At 39.3% G+C, this 17,866-nt stretch overlaps 1 protein-coding gene across 3 annotated transcripts; it reads left to right on the top strand.

The window, feature by feature from the left end:
• Nucleotides 1–349: 349 nt before the first annotated feature.
• LOC144056454 (phosphatidate phosphatase LPIN2) lies at nucleotides 350–17,819 on the top strand. Of its 3 annotated transcripts, none has more exons than XM_077573290.1 (20): nucleotides 350–513; nucleotides 3,409–3,609; nucleotides 3,689–3,784; nucleotides 3,946–4,211; nucleotides 5,559–5,660; nucleotides 5,736–5,844; nucleotides 5,926–6,595; nucleotides 6,680–6,773; nucleotides 8,232–8,413; nucleotides 8,502–8,595; nucleotides 8,673–8,742; nucleotides 11,509–11,601; nucleotides 11,675–11,733; nucleotides 11,849–11,999; nucleotides 12,166–12,314; nucleotides 12,399–12,485; nucleotides 12,602–12,754; nucleotides 12,932–13,046; nucleotides 16,587–16,690; nucleotides 16,759–17,819. In XM_077573290.1, exons 1-20 carry the CDS (start codon nucleotides 436–438, stop codon nucleotides 16,901–16,903), a joined length of 3,018 nt encoding a protein of 1,005 aa, XP_077429416.1. In that variant the 5' UTR covers nucleotides 350–435; the 3' UTR covers nucleotides 16,904–17,819. The 3 variants fall into 3 exon arrangements, with proteins under 3 accessions (XP_077429416.1, XP_077429415.1, XP_077429417.1); XM_077573289.1 differs by having other exon boundaries at nucleotides 351–513; nucleotides 5,733–5,844; XM_077573291.1 differs by lacking the exon at nucleotides 350–513 and adding an exon at nucleotides 1,830–2,434 and having other exon boundaries at nucleotides 5,733–5,844.
• Nucleotides 17,820–17,866: the final 47 nt, after the last annotated feature.

Genomic DNA, 17,866 nt, shown 5'->3' with positions numbered 1-17,866 from the left:
AAGACGCTTTGTTGACACTTCAAAGTCGTGGGCGGGTCTGAATTAATTCCTGGTTGTTCATTGGCTGCTGGTGCGTAGTACACCCGGAAGTATCTAACATGGCTGATGCCTTCATATTCACTAGCTGAACTTCGTCGCGAAAAGTAAGTTTTCTTACACGTTTGTCACCTGTGTGAAACTAATTTACTGGATCTTCATGTTCATCTTCATCGATATTTAAAGTCAAAAAGTCAGAGATTACGATAACAGTGTTCGGAAATCCTTTGATTTTTCGCGACCGTTGATGTTGCCTCAAACATTTTCCTATAGCTTTGAAGATGTGGTAAGTATCGTGATTATTTTGCAATGTTTCGTGTAGTTAGTACAGTATATCACTTATTACTGCAGGGCAGAAGTTGTTTAGTTTGAACAGGTTTTGTCCGATCGTCTTGTGGGATGTTATCAGTGTCGGTTGGGTCATGTATACGTGTGGTACAGTGGCAGTGGAACCCCACCCGCAATCACAATTTACAGGTAGGTGGTGCCAGAAAATTAGAAAATGGAGGAGCAGTCAATTTATGTCAATAATTTGTTCCAGAAATTTAAACGTGTATGTTGTATTAGTTCACCTTACTCAAAGTGAAACATTTCCTGCCTTTGTTTCAAATTTGATTATTATAGGACACACAAAAGTAAACAAATCCAGTATTTTACAAAATATGAATATTTCAGGTAAACCAAAAAAGGGTTGGCCTTTTGAAGTGTATTAAAGTAATATGCCCTCAGTACTTTGTGGACCTCCTTTTGTTTTAAATACAGCATCAAGGTGGTGTGGTTTTGGGGGCGATCAGCCTTTGATACAGTTCAGATTAGGGATGCACGATAATACTATTTTCAACCGATACCGATAAACTAATAATTTAGAATGTGCCCATGTCGATAACCTATAAGTAAACCGATAATTGTTTGCCAAACTACTATAAATCTAACATGTACAAAAGCACCATGAAGCTGAATTTTATTGATATCTCTGCTTCAGAGACAACTGGTAACTAATTTTGGGTTTGCCAAAACAAAACAGTCATGTTTTTAAAATGCAACAAAAAGAATGCGAGGGTAACATTTTGGGGAGACACAGTAAAGAAAGCCCACACTGGCTTCTGCCATGTCGCCATGATGCATCTTCTGTGAACACGAGGTTGCGCGCATTATGACATCACAAATATGCAACACTAAAATAGGCGAGGGGAGGGGTTGAGGAGTTGGGCACAACTTCAGCCACAACCACAACAGATGGACCAACATGGCATGTTTATTATTATCGGCAGTTTTCTTTATCATCTGGTTTATCTGTATGATGTGAAATTGGTCGATAATAGGCGATAATTATCAGCCACCGATATTATCGTGCATCTTTAGTTTATTTATTTATTTATTTTTCTGGAGAGCTCAGTATTGTTCATTCGGTAATTTTACTGATTTGACATGTCATCATCATTGCTCTCCTTTATTTATTTTTTATTTAAAAAAAAAAATGTATGTGCGTGCGTGCGAGTTTGTGTGTACGTGTATGTGCATCGTTAGTTTAGATGTTGCTGTAGCCCTAGTTGCTTTGATATTGGCCTTCAGATTTTCAAAATGGTTCAAGTCTGGAAATCAGTTATTCAGTTATATTAGATCTCATAATCAGGCTTTGATCTTACATTGAGTCAAATGACAAAATTACGTATTGATGTCTTACTATTTGAAGGAGTCTTCTTCCACAAGCACCACTATACAATCCATGTTACACGCTAAATATTTGCTTGACTTCCTCCCAAATGGACCAAGCACTCCCATGGCTCTATTGATCTTTTGGGGAAGTGTAGTCAGGTCCAGAAACTGACAACTGACTGATGAGTTGATGAGTTGTGTGTGCTGTGTTTCTATGTCAGCCTGGTTTGAATAGCTTGTCTAAGCCTCTCAGAAATTGCTGGTTTAGCTGTCATGTGCGACACCAGTGAGGAAATACGAACTGGACAGCGGGGTGTCTGTGTGCTGCGTTAAATTGTGTGTTTGGCTGAATGTGCTGGGACTCTCTCATAGCTGGCTCGTTTTTACCTGCACTCACAGTGCAGTGTCATTCAAGGGATTGAGCAGTGATGTGACAGACTGGACATTGTCAATTAGAGTTAAGTTGAGTGGGTGGGATAATTTTTTCAGAAGTCTTAATTTGGAATGATTGAAGAAAACCAAAAGTTACCATTGGGCACTGATGAGCAATTGGAAAACTATAGATGTGGGTGACATAGGCAACCAGGGCCAATTGGAAAACTATAGATGTGGGTGACATAGGCAACCAGGGCCTGGTGTGTGATATATATTAGCAAGACTTTAATGGTGGTGCGGTATGGCGGAGAGAAGGTCAAGGAAATGCAGCCTGGTTAAGAAGGAACATCTACATCCCTCACTGTGGGTAAGACTTGACTTTTGAATTGTATGACAAGTTGACAACAGTAGTATAGCAAAAAAAATGTACTGTACTTATTCGGAGTGAAATCTAGGCCTGTTTAGTTGAAAATGAAACAAATAGGCTACTTGCAAATCAAAGAAACAGATCTTCACCGGCTCAGTCTCTGTCAGTCATGGTTGAAAAGCAATAATGAAGCTAAAATAATGTTTGCATTAAGTGAAATTGGGTAAATTCCTGCACATCTGATCTCTCATGGCACACCAATGTACAGTGGCACAATGGTTGGGTAGTATTGGCCAACTGTGCGTGTGAATGCAAATATTTGACAGGTTAAGAAAATGAGTCAGCAAGCCATGATTTACAATGACAGAAAATTCTGTTACCAGTCTATCACAGCGGATACAGGAAGTTTCATTATCCTTAATTGGCAAAGATGTGGATTAGCTTGTTTAAGCCTGGTGTGGCTTTCTGAGGAGAATGTGGTCTATATTGTTTTTTATTTTTTTACTTTTGTCTTGAGTTGTTTTGGCTTAATGTAAAGATTAATTCCTGGCTCAAGCTGACTCTGAGGATGACATCACAAACTCTTAAACTGTTTTGAGAAACATTCTAACATCACCAGAGAACACAAAACAAAAGCAAAAGCAAAACTAATGTTATCCTTTAAATGCTAACCAATCTGAAATCTCGTCAAACTTGATGCAACACATGATGGTTTGAATTCCAAATTTTCTTTGACTTTGGAAGCATACAGTATATATCCAAACAATTCTGGTTTAACTCCAAACTATTTTGGGGGTGTTTACATTCAACTGTATCACCTGTTGAAGACTGCTCTGTGTTTGGAGGTACTCATATTGTTTTTTAAAAATACTTCATCGGTCATTATAATGTCTTTTTACTGTCATTGAAGGACATGCAGTCATTCTGTATCATTTCTCTTCATACTGGTCTTCCATCTTGTTTTTGGTGTGTAGTCCCAAACCATGAATATCGTGGGTCAGTTGGCAGAGACAGTGTATGTGACGGTCAAGGAGCTGTACTGTGGCCTTAACCCTGCCACTCTCACTGGGGGGATCGATGTCATCGTGGTGCGACAACCTGATGGGTCGTTCCAGTGTTCCCCCTTTCATGTCCGCTTTGGCAAACTGGGTGTGCTTCGCTCCAAGGAGAAAGTTGTAAGTTCAATCATTCTCCCATTTGTTGTTACATTTTACAGTCTGTTTACTTTCTGTGATGCCTTTCACTGTTCTGTAGGTGGACATTGAGATAAATGGAGAAACAGTGGACCTGCACATGAAACTAGGGGACAACGGGGAAGCTTTTTTTGTTGAACAAAATGAAAACTTAGAGGTAAGATAAACAAATGCATAAGGTTGCATTAACATCACATGGCTCAAGTGGCCGAACAGTTGTGAGTTTTCCGGTTCAAGATTTGAGATATTGACTTCAGGTTGAGTCAAGGAAGTATTAGTTACAGGCTAGTTGTTAAGTAATGTATTAATTTCTTACAGTCCGAAGTCCCAGCCCATCTCTGCACTTCACCAATTCCTCTTGACTGCCCCGAAGACACCGAGGAGATCAATGATGGATCCTCTCTGTCTGGCTCCGGCACACGCAGGAAGAGGCGCCGTCGTAAACGCGTGCGCTCGGATAGTCACCAAAGAGAAGAGGGTAGCTCCTCTTCAGATGAACAAGAAAAGGACAGGGAGTGGGACAAAGATCATAACAGACAAGAGAGTCCAGATCAAGATAAACATGCCACACAGTTGCAAGTCAGGTTAGTGAACAAAACACTTTTTGGTTTATTTTAAGTTGTAAATGTCATTTGTTAGTTTAGCAAGATTATGAAAAAAAGTATATCCATTAAAATTGGTGAAGAGGAGGCCCAAATGCCAAGCAAATTTCGTTTGAATCCATATAAAAATGTTGATAAAGAATTTTTGTTGTGTGTGTGGTTTGAATGAAGATAAAATAATTCCCAATAGCCCATCCCGTTTGGATACATTTTGGAATTTCAAACAAGACCCTTTGACATTTTAATCAAATAGATAAAAAAAAAAAAAACACTTTCAGAATTTTCCCGCGGGTTTTGACCGTGTGTAGCCAATTTGGAATTTTCAGAAAATGTGACATTTCAATGAAAATGATAGCAATGCTACTATTTGAATATTTTATGTTTCTGAGTATTTCTTTTGATTAAATTGATGTTTACTGTTTCTTATTAATATAAAACACAGTCATTGAGTTTTCCTGCCAATTTTGGAACTGTGTCGCCATTGACGGAATATACTACACCATAAAAAGATGCACAAATGAAGCCCAGACGGTTGTATTATCATTTATTTATTTTTATTTTTTATTTTATTTTTTTTACATATCGTCACTGTCCTTTGAAAAACACTTATGTCCATGAAACTAAATGCAGACATCCCAAAACGTAAAAAAGACATGTTTGTTTGACATGGAATGTTTTTCCCACGATAGTGGCGATATACTGGTCCGGCATATTTTCTTGTGAGCGGCCGTTTCGAATTTTCCATACATTTCATTTACCATACTAATAATCATTATTCGTTATTAGAACCCTCGGAAGACTCAAATGTAGGATAATGTCCCTTATCAACGTCTCTCAAAATCTGAGTACATAATATTCTAATCACGTTTTTAATGGAGTCAACACAGACAAATGGCCAAACAACCTAACCTCCATGAATGCATAACAATTTTTTCGGGGCATGCAGTAACTTAGGAATGGACAAGCCTATCGATGTAACCTTTATGATTAGGAACAAGAAATTAGAAGAAAATGAATTTGCCATTTATGTCATGCAATTTTAAGGAGAAATGATTTATTGGGATATATAGGTATTTCTTTAAAACTATCTGTCATTGTTTTTTGGTGGGGGATTTTTTTTTAAATATGAACAGTACTAGTGGTATTGGTACTTGGTACGTTATCAGTGACTACTCAAGAGTTGAATACTCGTACTGGTATCAGTCTGAAAAAAAAGTGGTATTGAACATGCCTGTAGTAAACCACAATGACAGAAATGGCTGAATATTGCATGGACAACTCTACATGATGTCATGTTATGACTCACTGTGCTTTATTTGTGTGTTAAAGTAAGTCAGTGTACTTCTCGCTGTCTGAGGAGCCACCTGAGGAGGAGCTGGGGGTCATCGATACTCATCGACACTCTGATGGAGACCAGTCGCCTGTAGAAAAGTGGGAAAGTCATTTCTTTATGTGTGTGACTGATACTGATAGGCAATAACGCTCATTCCTTCCTTATTCTAGCAGTGTTTTTGACAGCCGCCCATCCTCTCCGAAGAGTGACTCTGAGCTGGTGGTTAAACACCACGAGTCCTCTGGCTTACAGATGCAATGGAACTGGGGGGGCTTTCCCACGGTATGCCAGGACTCACACAGCCCTACATAACATTTGAGACTATCGTCGTAAACTTCCTTTTGTCTGCTTTCCACTTTGCAGCCACGTCAATCTGAGCGATCATCAGTGGAGTTACAGCAATCAGACTCTTCTCATTTTCGAACCATTCAGAGGCAGGACTCCTTTGACATGGGCAATGAGCCTGTGAACAACTGTAGCAGAGTGAGCCATGTTACTGTGGTCAGACCACAACCCAGGACTCAGTCTCTTGACCTGAGTAGCTACGCCTTACAAACGACGCCCCTGGCCTTTGATAAACACATTCCCTTTACCAGTACAACCCATAGTGACCAGTTAAAGTCTGATCCAGCAACAGAGAAGGATGACTCTGAAGTCCTTGCCCGTGAAGACGGTACAGTCAATATTGGCCATGTGGGTGGCATGAGTGATGCAGCTGATGACCAAAACGATGATAACAGTCAGCCAACTGAACACATGTGCATCACAGACAATGATAGCAAAGTTTGTGCAGAATCCTCCAAAATGCAGCAGACTGAACATAGGGAACAATGCTGTACTGGTAGCGCAGCCATCAGTGAGGGCGACAGTGGGATAGAACCCTGTGCCGAAGGGCGGGAGGATGATGGCGGGCTTGAAATGGCCGAATTTGCTTCTCCAAAAGCTGAAGAAAAAGATAAAGGCGTCAGCTGGACAGCTGGTGAGGAGTTAGGAAACTGCTCAACCAAACAAGAGCAGCAAGACACAAAAAAAGGTGAGCGTCAAACTATTGTGTGGTTTTGCTAACAAATTCAGGATCTTGTTGGCGTGTTACAAATTTATGCGTTGGCTTTTGTAGGCAGACGTAATCATCATCTAGGACCAACAGGCATTTATCTGGATGATCTGACTTCACTTGACCCTGAGGTTGCAGCACTCTACTTCCCGAAGAGGTAAGAAGACTAAAACTGGATGGATGTATACGTCTCGTGAAAAAGTATTTACGCTTTCCATATTTTTTAAATTATTTTTTATTTTTTTTTGCTTATGTATCATATTTGAATGTTTGAGATCATCAAGCGATTTTAACACATTTGCTCGCAAAAATGTAGACATACGTTTAAAAAAAATGCTATAGCATACATAAAACTTTGATGCAGCCTCTTAACTGAAAATAACGCATGAAGCAATTGTAGTTGTTACAAAAATGGCTAGCAGGTGGCAGCAGAGTATAAGAAATCAATCAGGGCCATGTTGCAAAAAGCTCTGTTTTTTTTAAACAGATTTGTGAATAATGATGAAATTGATGAAACTTAGCTATATTCTAATGCTAATTGCTGCAAAACGGAAACAGATAGAAATATGCTTATTTTTCCAGATGAAAGAAAAGACTCTAATCTTTATTTTGGTATTTTTTTATAGCAATAGAACACAATATTCTGTGGGCCTTGACAAATCAGTCAAAATCCAGTAAAAAGGGGTTGCTTCAGTGAAAATGGCTGGGAGTAAATGAGTTAATCTCACAATAACAAGCATGCATGTAAAATGAAATTTCATACTGATGGCTTTATTAAAGGTAAATAAAAGATCAGAAAATACTTTTTCACGACACCGTCGGTACTTTTGATGGCGGATTACATCATAACTCAGCACCAATAAGGCTTTCTCACATCACAGGGTTTTTCAAATGCAGCCTTATCCACTTTGATAAAGCTGATTCTATTATTCGTGGGCTCCCATATCCCAAGATTTTTAGTACACCACTGCTCAGTTCTCGATATGGCAGCACAAAGGCGTCTGTCTGAAAACGATGGTCAAACTTCATGAAATAATAAAAGTAACTGTCTCAACAAAGGTTGATGGCCATTGGTCATATGCAGCATCTGCCAGAAATACAAATCTGTGCCTAATATTGTTTCATAGCATTCTGAAAATGGGCAGTACAGTACAGTGAATTAATGTTTAGCACGTCTGCCTCATAGTTCTGAGGCTCTTGGTTCAAATCTCGGGTCTGACCTTTCTGTGTGGAGTTTGCATGCTGGAACTGGATCTTCAACATTATTATGGGCAGAAAAATGAGGACCCTTTAATTGCTATAGGGGAACTTAATGTCTGTGGTTGAAATCTCTTCTCTGGCCTTCTTGTGTGGAATTTGCATGTTCTCCCTAAGCTTGAGTGGTTTTCTCCAGGGGCTCCAGCCTCCTACCACATTCGAAAAACTATCCATATTCACTCTCTGGACATAAAAGCTTCTGTCAGCATTCACTCTGTAATTTTTACTTTTTCAAACTGTTGACTAAATGTGGATTTGAACTGCTGCTCAACATTTGTGAATCATTTAATTTGTATTAGTGGTGTCAGTATTCTGTCTGCCGTAAATGCAGTTCCATGACTGTGTGTGGTATCTGCAGCGAAACAGAGGGTTCCTCCCCTCCTGTCGTTGAGCAAGGCTCAGGCTCAGCAAGTCAGTCACCGCATTCGATGGGCGCGCTGGACAGTGGTACTGAATACCTGTCTGATTCTGCCTCCTACGCCACAGAGGTCAGCATGTCCCTCTGTGGACACGTGGGTGACACCAGCCAAATCAACAAAGGTCAGTGTGATTTTTGTGTGATCTGAGCATTACTGTTCAGCCCATGCATGATGGAAAGTGTCAAAAGTGTGTTTTGCTGTTTGTCCAGAGAGGTTTCTGGAGCACTCTGTGTCATACCAGGACTTTGTCAACAATCCAGGAATCATTGACGACCCTAGCTTAGTGATTTGTATCAACTCCAAGTAAGATCAAGTCATTTTCATCATCAATGCTTTTTATTTACTTGTATTGTATTCAAGTTATTGCCTATGTTTAACAGCTATTATAACTGGGCAGTGGCTGCTCCGATGATCTTGTCGATGACAGCTTTCCAGAAGAATTTACCTAAGGTTGAGAAGTTTTTTATTTATTTTTTAAAGAAGAATCCTGACTTAAGCCTCTTCACACTGTCATTTATCTGTCCATCTGCAGAAAAGAGCTTTCAATTAATTTTAATACAGCAGTGTGAGAGAAGTGAGTGAGAATCAGTGGACCTGCACGACAAGAGTTTTTGACAGGATGACTTGGTTCCCCCATCCCGTTTCTGCTCATTTAACCCCTGGGCGTTATTATAGTTTGATTAAATTCTTGTAATTTTTGCCAAAATCGGGCATTTCCTTTGAAGTGTGATATTTTTTTCACTTTCAACCGTTCAAAATGTTCACTGGCATCAGACCTATCTAAACATATATAGTTAAAAAAATAGTTTTTTTTAATGCTCTCTATGGACAATAATAGCAGTATTATGCTAACAGCAAAATTAACTATGCTGTATGTATATATATATATATATATATATATATATATATATATATATATGTATGTATATGTAAAATAAAGGTCTAATTTGAATATTTCATATGACATATTTAGAGGCTTGAATAAGTCTATAAGTCATAACAATAGAATTTTTTCTGCATGCCCAGTTTTCACACAATGGCAGTTTTCCGAATAGCACAAAACTCTTGTAATTTTGCCAAAATCAGGCATTTCCTTTGAAGTGAGATAACTTAGTCATTTATGAATATTTTTTTCACTTTCAACCGCTCAAAATGTTCAGTGGCATCAGACCTATTTTATTTTTTTAATGCCCCCTATGGACAATAATAGCAGTATTATGCTAATAGCAAGACTAACTATGCTGTATGTATATATAAAATAAAAGACTAATTTGAATATTTCATATGACATAGTTAGAGGCTCAAACAAGTTCATAAGTCATAACAATAGAATTTTTTGTGCATGCATTTTGTATTCATTTATTAGCCTTTGGCGCCACCTAGTGGATTTTTGTGTTAACACTCTCAACACACAAATTCCTCTATTTTCATGTTTATGACTCATCAAAGAAGCGATTGCATCAGTAATCACAGAAAATGCATTATAACACATCAGGTTTACAGCATATCAAAAACTGTGATTTATAATGGGAGTCAATGAGCCAAAATTGGGCATTATTACAAGAATTTCTTATAAATCTCTCCCTCCTGTTTGGTAATAATTATAAATTACAGCATGGCGCCAATTTGAACTTCTACATTTTTTAACAATCCTGGTAAAATGTCAGGTCCCTAGTGTATTTTTTTCAAATGCTTTTTCTTTGATGAAACACAGAAAAACATAAAAATGCCAGAAAATGGACAAATAACGCCCAGGGGTTAAGCAGAACAGCAAGTAGTTTATAATAGGCTTTAGTTAATCAAGCTCATAACTGAGCTCTTTAATAATGTGCCATAACAACACACAATTAACTCAATGTGTGATATAACTAATTTGTGATAGACCAATACAGTCAAGGAGACCCGATAACTGAGATTTCAAGCTGATATTCATTTGCAGTTAAAGAGAAAATATTAGTGTCAAAAAAAAAAAAAAACTTTTTCTTTTAATTTTAAACCTATAAAGACTTGAAAGTTTTGTTTAAAAATTACAACAAAAATTGCAGGATTGTTGGGGTGGGGGCGCTCCTGGCTCCTGGGTTTGCTCTTCGGCCGGTGGACCCTGCGGGGCCCGGGGGTTGTCCCTTGGCGCTGCCGTGGCCTGGGGGGTCCTGAGGTGTTGTTGAGGTTTTTATGCATGCCAGATCCACCACACCAGCATCTATCGAAATTCAAACACAATCTGCTTCTTCCTCTGGTCTTTGAATCGGTGGCTGATGTCTGTGGATCTCCCTCTGCTTCATCTATCCTTCCTTCTTTTCCTCAGTCTCTCCTTCGGTCTCTTGAGGTCTCCCTAATTTGTTGGAATTTAGATGTTTCTGGGATTGGTGAAAGACTCTGGTTGGTAACCCGGTGGGTAGTAGGCAAAGTCTGGTCGGTGCTGGATTTCACTTTCCTTTATTTTCTTTGATCCGTCCTCGGGTCTCCTAACAACCTCACGACTCTAACTGGGTTCTGAAGTATTCGGTTTAGGTGAACGGTAGGGGATTTTTAAGAGGTTTTAGGTGAACTAATGAGTACACACTCACACACATGCACACACACACACACACACACACGCACATACAAAATAAAAAAACAAAACAAAACAAAAAATAAATTAAAAAAAGAGCAATGATGATGACATGTCAAATCGGTAAAATTACAGAATGAACAATACTGAACTCAATTTTTTTTTTAAGTATAATAAAAAACTAAGAAAGTAAGTAGTTCTGCTGTAAATAGTTTCCCAAATTTCAACGTTTTTAAAAATAAAAAGTGAAGGGAGTTATCAGGGTCAGCATATTTTTTGTGGAAAAGTGGAAATGAAAAAATCCATAAATGAAAAAGTTCCCTGTATTCACTGAGCAACAAATGCATGTGAATGTAGCTAATTTAGGTTTTTTGTCATGGTGCGTAAAAGGTTTCAAAAGGATCTTCGCAGATGGGGAAAATGTGTCTGAATATGTTTGAAATGTCTTTGCGACAAATAAAAACTGTGAACATCTTACAAATCCTGATGAAAACCCTAAATTTGCTACGTTCGCAGGCATTCACTGCTCAGTAAGAGACCAGCTTTATCCGCCTTCGAATTCGTAAAAAGGCTGATGCCGATATTTGTAAAAATGCCAAATATCGGCACCGTTAATTGGTCTAGTCCTATAACTAATATGCTAGTATTGTATTTTCTATCCATAGAGTACTGTTCAGAGACTCGTTAAGGACAAAATGCCCAAAAAGTCTGGACGCTGGTGGTTCTCCTGGAGGAGACGAGACGTAGACAGCAACCAGGTTTTCTGTTTTATGTTTGATTGGCCACTGCCAATAGCACATTTACTGAAGGTGTCTCTTTTTGGTGTTTTAGCAAGAGGACTCAAAGAAAGATGACCACAAAATACAGTGTGGGGACCCTAACACAGTCATGTATGGTTATTTATACAAAAAAAATACCTCAGCATTTATTCATAATCATTCAGTTCTGCATCATATTTTTTAATCCAACCATTTTTAATGGACGTATGTGTTTTTTCCTCTTCAGGGCCATACTGGATGATGCGGATAGAAATGTGGTGGCAGGGTTTGGTCAAAAAGCCACCCTTACTTCTAGCATGTCAACAGACACGCTTCGCACCACTCAGTGTCTCAATCAGATGTACCGCAAATCACTTCGTCTGACATCTGAACAGATAGTAAGTGTAAAGGAGACGTGCATTTTTTAAAACAATTTAAAACAGTACCTAGGTGTCTTCATAACATTTTTTTGTATGGACATTTATGGGACACCCTATATGTCCCCTTCAAGTAAACATCGCACACAGCACGTTTACCACCTTTGTCGCTGTACTTTCTAACCAGGAGAACTTAAATCTGCGTGAAGGAGCCAACAAGGTGATATTTAGCGTGACCACTCAGTACCAGGGCACGTGTCGCTGTGAGGTCGCCATCTATTTGTGGAACTGGGATGATCGCATCATCATATCAGACATAGACGGCACAATCACTAAGTAAATACAGCTGTCTCTCCTTGTGGTATATTTCAAATTGGTCTTCTGACTCAAACAACATTACTTGATTTTTTTTTCCAACAGGTCTGATGCTCTGGGGCACATTCTGCCTCAGTTTGGCAAAGACTGGACACACAAAGACATTGCCAAACTCTACCACAAAATTCACCAGTAGGTCAACTGTATTTGTGTGCTGTTGTTAATAAAAGCCAAATATTCATTTTCTTGTTTCTGTCCAATTGTTAAATATTTACAAACGTGTTCAATGACTTTTTCTGTCATTGCAGAAATGGCTATAAGTTCCTGTATTGTTCTGCGCGGGCTATAGGCATGGCCGCCATCACTAAGAACTACCTGCAGTGGGTCAACGACAAAGGCACCGTTCTTCCAAAAGGCCCAGTACTGCTAGCCCCAAGCAGCCTCTTTTCTGCACTGCACAGGTAGAAACATCTTCTATCCTTAACAGGATAAGCAGTATAGAAAATGGATCGAGTGAATTTTGCAGAATATTCATTCTTGGGCTGTGCTGCATGATTTATGTCTCACAGTTCTGAGGTTCAGGGTTCACTACTCACTCCAGCTAACTGCTTCTGAATTGCCTGTTGTTCATTATGCAGGGAGGTGATTGAGAAGAAGCCAGAGGTGTTTAAAATCGCCTGTCTCAGTGACATCAGGGACTTATTCAACCCCAAGAGACAACCCTTCTACGCCGCCTTTGGCAACAGGACCAACGTATGCACGCCAGCACAATACATTCTCACATGAATATTCTAAATCAAAGTTCATTACTGTCACATTCGTATTGTTAATCAGTGGTGTAGTCCAGGGTGTATACGCCTACTCCTTTTTCTGTCAGCATTGAGTATACCCACTTCTAAATCCCACTGATGTGCACCATTCAGCCATGGCCTATACTCCTCTGCTTCGAATTGGCTGCTACCCCCTGCCTTCGCTGAGTATATTTGCTATTGGCATGAATGATGAGCCACAATGGTAAACCAGAAATTTAGCTCAAGCGAAGTGATTTGCCCTCATACACAGGACACTTGATCGCGACGTCGGTTTGGGTGGAGGCTGCTGGTTACACAGAACTACTTGCCTTAGTTTTATAGTAGCTAGGCTGGTCCTTGATTTACACAAGAATGGGGACGAATGGTTTAAGATTCAGCCAAAAACAATACTGAAGTCTAACCAAACTGTTGTTCACTATTTTTGTTTTGTAATTCAAGTTCTGTAATTGTAGTTCAGGCTGCTTGTGTTATCAGTAGTAAGAAACTGTTTTTAACAATTAATGATAATTTTATTATTGTGAGCAAATACAAATGACAGATTTTTTATTCTTACATCACCGTTTCTAAAAGAGGATGTTTTGCTAGACTACTAAAAAAAAAAGTGAAAATTGTGAGTGTACCCACCTCTCTAGGGACAACTACACACCTGCTGTTAATTAATATGTAAGGTAAAACCAGGAATTCGTGGCTAGTGGAATCAAAGTACACACAGGCAGTACAAAGTACACGCAGGCAGGTCTTTGTTTCTAAACTGCAAATGTGTTTCTGCAAAAAAATTATGAATTGTTATTATACAGATAAACAACCATTCACACTATTAATTACACCCCATATGTGCTAACCTCTTACCTATAAAGAATAATCAATTTTGGTGCTCCGTCACTCATTAATTGGGTTAATAACACTGGTCAACAGCAAATTTTAATCACAGATGGCTTTGTGGGTCACATTTTTTTCGTAGCATATCGGGGATTTTTTATATAGATATATACAGTGCTGCTCAAAAGTTTGTGAACCCTGCAGGCATGGTCAGATTTTTTTAATAAAATATTAAAATAGCCTTATTAAATGTTTAGTCATACTCCAATCTACATTGTTGACATTGAAAATAATGTACTTGAACAAAAAGAATGATAATGTTGTTATTCATTCCTGAACAAAAGTTGTTGATTTAAGCAAAACTCAGATCTCAAGGGTGCAAAAGTATGTGAACCGCTCACTTAATCAGACATTTCACCTCCTTTTGCAATGAGAACTTCATCCAAACACTTTCTTTAGTGACTTATCAGTCTTTCACATCTACTTTGGGGGATTTTTGCCACTCTTCCTTGCAAAATGCAGCCAGTTGAGAGAGGTTGGATAGGCGCCAAGCATAAACTGCCCGCTTCAGGTCCCGCCACAGTATTTTGAAAGAATGTAGAAGAAGAAGTAGTGAGGATTTTGACTGGGCACATCCAGATTATGAATCTTGTTGTTCTTCAGTCATTCATTGGTTGTATTGCTGGAATGCTTTGGATTATTCTCATGTTGCATGATCCATCGTCTACCAGGCTGTAACTTCACAAAGGACTGCTTCAGATTATGTTCCAGGATTTCACAATGTTCCTCTGAATTCATGATTCCCTGGATTATGTGGAGTTGTCCAGGTCCTGAGAATGAAAAGCCAACCCAGAATTCCATGCTTCACTCCAGGGTGAAGGTTCTTTTGCTAGTATGCAGTGTTGACTTTTCACCAAACATGACTGTTTTAGTTGTGACAAAACAGTTCAATTTTGGTCTCATCTGTCCACAGAAGGGACTTCCAAAAAGCTTCAGGTTTGTCCAGGTACGCTCTGGCAAAGTTGAGATGGGCAGCTTTGATCTTTTTTGTGAGCAGAGGCTTCTACCTAGCAAGCCTTCCATGAAAGCCTTGTCGATTGACTTTTCTTCTGATTGTTGAAGCATGCACATGTGTCCCAGATGCAGCAAAAGAAGTCTGCAAATCCCTTGATGTGATGTTCGAGCTGGCTTTTTACCTGTAGATTAGTTTAACTCTTTCACTGCCACTGACGTTTAAAGACGTCAAGTAAAAACCTACGCTTCACTGCCAATGACGTCAAAAGACGTCATCCAATGATTTTTTTTTTTTTTTTTGAAACGGGTAGAGGAAACCCTCCCGCATGTCTGGTCAAAGTTTCAAGTCTGTCTGTTGTGCCTAAGGACTATTTTTGGCCCCTAGAGGGCAGCGATGACTCTCTTTTGACAAGATCGGGTGGGCGTCAGTAGAGGCGGAGCTAGAGCGTCAAGCAGGAGATGAGAATGGAAGACAAAGGAAAAATGGCGGCCGGTCGCGAGGAGCTCACACCCGAGACGTTTTTTTCAAAGACCAAAAGCATCGCTGAAAAAGCACATTGTTGACGATGATCATCATAGATGATGAAGATGAGGGTGACTCCGTGGTTGGAAAGCATTGACGCGGCAGTAGAAGACGTTAGATGGAGCTAGATGGAGGAGGGAACGGGCAATGGCGAGCGTTTGCAAGCAGCTCTACACTTACAAGACGAAAGGCATCGACCAACGCTAAAATAGTGCATTGATGACGACGGTGATCATACTCGATGATGATGAAGGTGAATCCGAGCTTGACGGCGAAATTGGAACCGCTGACGCGGCGGCTATTACGGTGTCGTAACGCGGAGCGCAACCGAGCACGCACAGGCGGACGTTCGATCGGACGACGGAGAGTGCCCCGAGTCCAATGCATATTCATCGGAGGAGTGTGTACAGTCTGCTACTTGCTTTTTATTCCCCGGAAAAAAAGGCCGTCAAGAAAGTGTAACGTTTGCACGCAAAACGGACCAATGTGAAAGTGAAAGTAAACTGTTGTGCGAGTCCAGCGGCGTCTCCTTGCACGCAGGGGAGCGTTACAAAAGGAAAAACTGTATTTGAAACATCCACATAATTGTAAGTAGTACCACAGTTGCACACATTTGGAAATAGTTTGCGAAATTGTTTTGTCAAATTGTTACACTGTTGAATGGAAATAAACGTATTTTGCAATCAAAAAACACTTTTTCATTGTTGGTGAAAGCGTTTTACAGAAGTAAAGCACTATTTAGGTGTTTGTGGCATCATTCATGGACAAAAAGAAGTGTACAATTCACTAGAGTGCATGAAATAACATCGTTTCACAAAAAGCTCTTTTTCTCCGTTTTTTGTTTCAAAAGAGAGCATTTCGGTGAAAGTAACCATTTTCTATTGTTGATTACTGAAGAACGGAATAAGGTAGAAACAAACTTTTTTTTTCTGATGAAAGCTGAGAGTCCAATCTTTCATTTGGTAGTATGTGTGTTTCCATAGTCCAAACACAACATTTTCTGTGGACCTTGAAAGATCACTCAAAATGCTTAAATCGGCTGGCAGTGGGGACAACCCGTTTCTGAAAACGTCTGGCAGTGAAAGAGTTAAAGTCATTCTGAATACTTGCCAATTGTTTGTGTAGGATGCTTACGCCTACACGAAGGTGGGAGTGCTCAACACCAGGATATTTACTGTCAATCCAAAAGGAGAGTTGATCCAAGAGATGACCAAAGGAAACAAGTCCTCGTAAGTTTGGAAGCTTTTCCACAGCGTTCACATACATCCTTGATCACTGTTGTTATTGTCTGGTGCAGGTACACCCACCTGGGTGAGTTGGTGGAGCATTTCTTCCCCGAGCTTGACGAAAACGGATATTTTGCTTTCGTGTGTCCGGAGTTCAGCAGCGTCACCTATTGGAAGGATCCACTGCCAGAACTGGACCTTGACACATTACTGTAGTAGACGCAACATCCTTATCCTCTGCCAAAATACATAACCATTGTCTGCCTTAATATTTTGTCCCAGCATGCCTAATAACTGCCTTGGATTGACTTCACTGTGGTGGCACTGAGATGCAACATTCCCCATGTGACAACGTTAATTACACTACTCAGATTGACTCATGTTCAAATAGAACATTGCCTACAGTCAATCCAATGTAAATCAAAAATATGCAATCTTTCGAGTAATGTATTTATTAGTTGCGTTGACATTCATTCCAATTATTTGTGCATGGCACTTTTTAACAGGGTCACACATATCAGTTCAAAGCATGGGCCAAAAATTATGGTAATGCCAAATGTGTAGCTGCTGTTGCTTTTTTGTGTGATGGGACCATTTGAAGCATTAAGAAATGAGATGATATTCTTGTTGAGATAATTTATAGCTGCATGCATGGGTGTGGAGTATACGTTATGTTTTAGCGTCTACTTCGCAGTTATTTTATGTTTTTGAGTTGTTTTTTTTGGGGGGGTGGGGGGGGGTACTAAATTGAGATATGAGAATCCCTCATTAAGACTGCATAAAAAATGCATGGTTGTTTAGTTATGCTAGAAATTATTGATTTGATACAGAATGACTGTGATAACTAAATATGGCACATTTCATGTTCTTCCTATTAGTTACTACTGCACTACCACCGTTAGAAATGTTTGTACACTGTGAATGAGGGAGAAGCTTTTATAGTAACAATGCCACTGGCACAAGGCGTGAGCAATGGTTTTTAAGATTGTTTAATGACACTTATATTTATTTTTTCTGCATACAGTACTTTTCATGATAGAAAGATGGAATAATGGAGCTGGTAACTGCTACAAACTTAATGTGTGTATAGGTGTGGATGCATTTGAAATAAATATATCTGTTTTAATAAGAATTGGTGTCCATTAATATTTATTGTTTCATTATATACAGTTTGTTTTC

The sequence above is a fragment of the Vanacampus margaritifer genome, chromosome 8 (assembly GCF_051991255.1).
Source record: "Vanacampus margaritifer isolate UIUO_Vmar chromosome 8, RoL_Vmar_1.0, whole genome shotgun sequence".
NCBI lineage: Eukaryota > Metazoa > Chordata > Actinopteri > Syngnathiformes > Syngnathidae > Vanacampus > Vanacampus margaritifer.
Note: the sequence above shows the minus strand (reverse complement) of the source record. Positions and strands in the feature narration are given on the sequence as shown.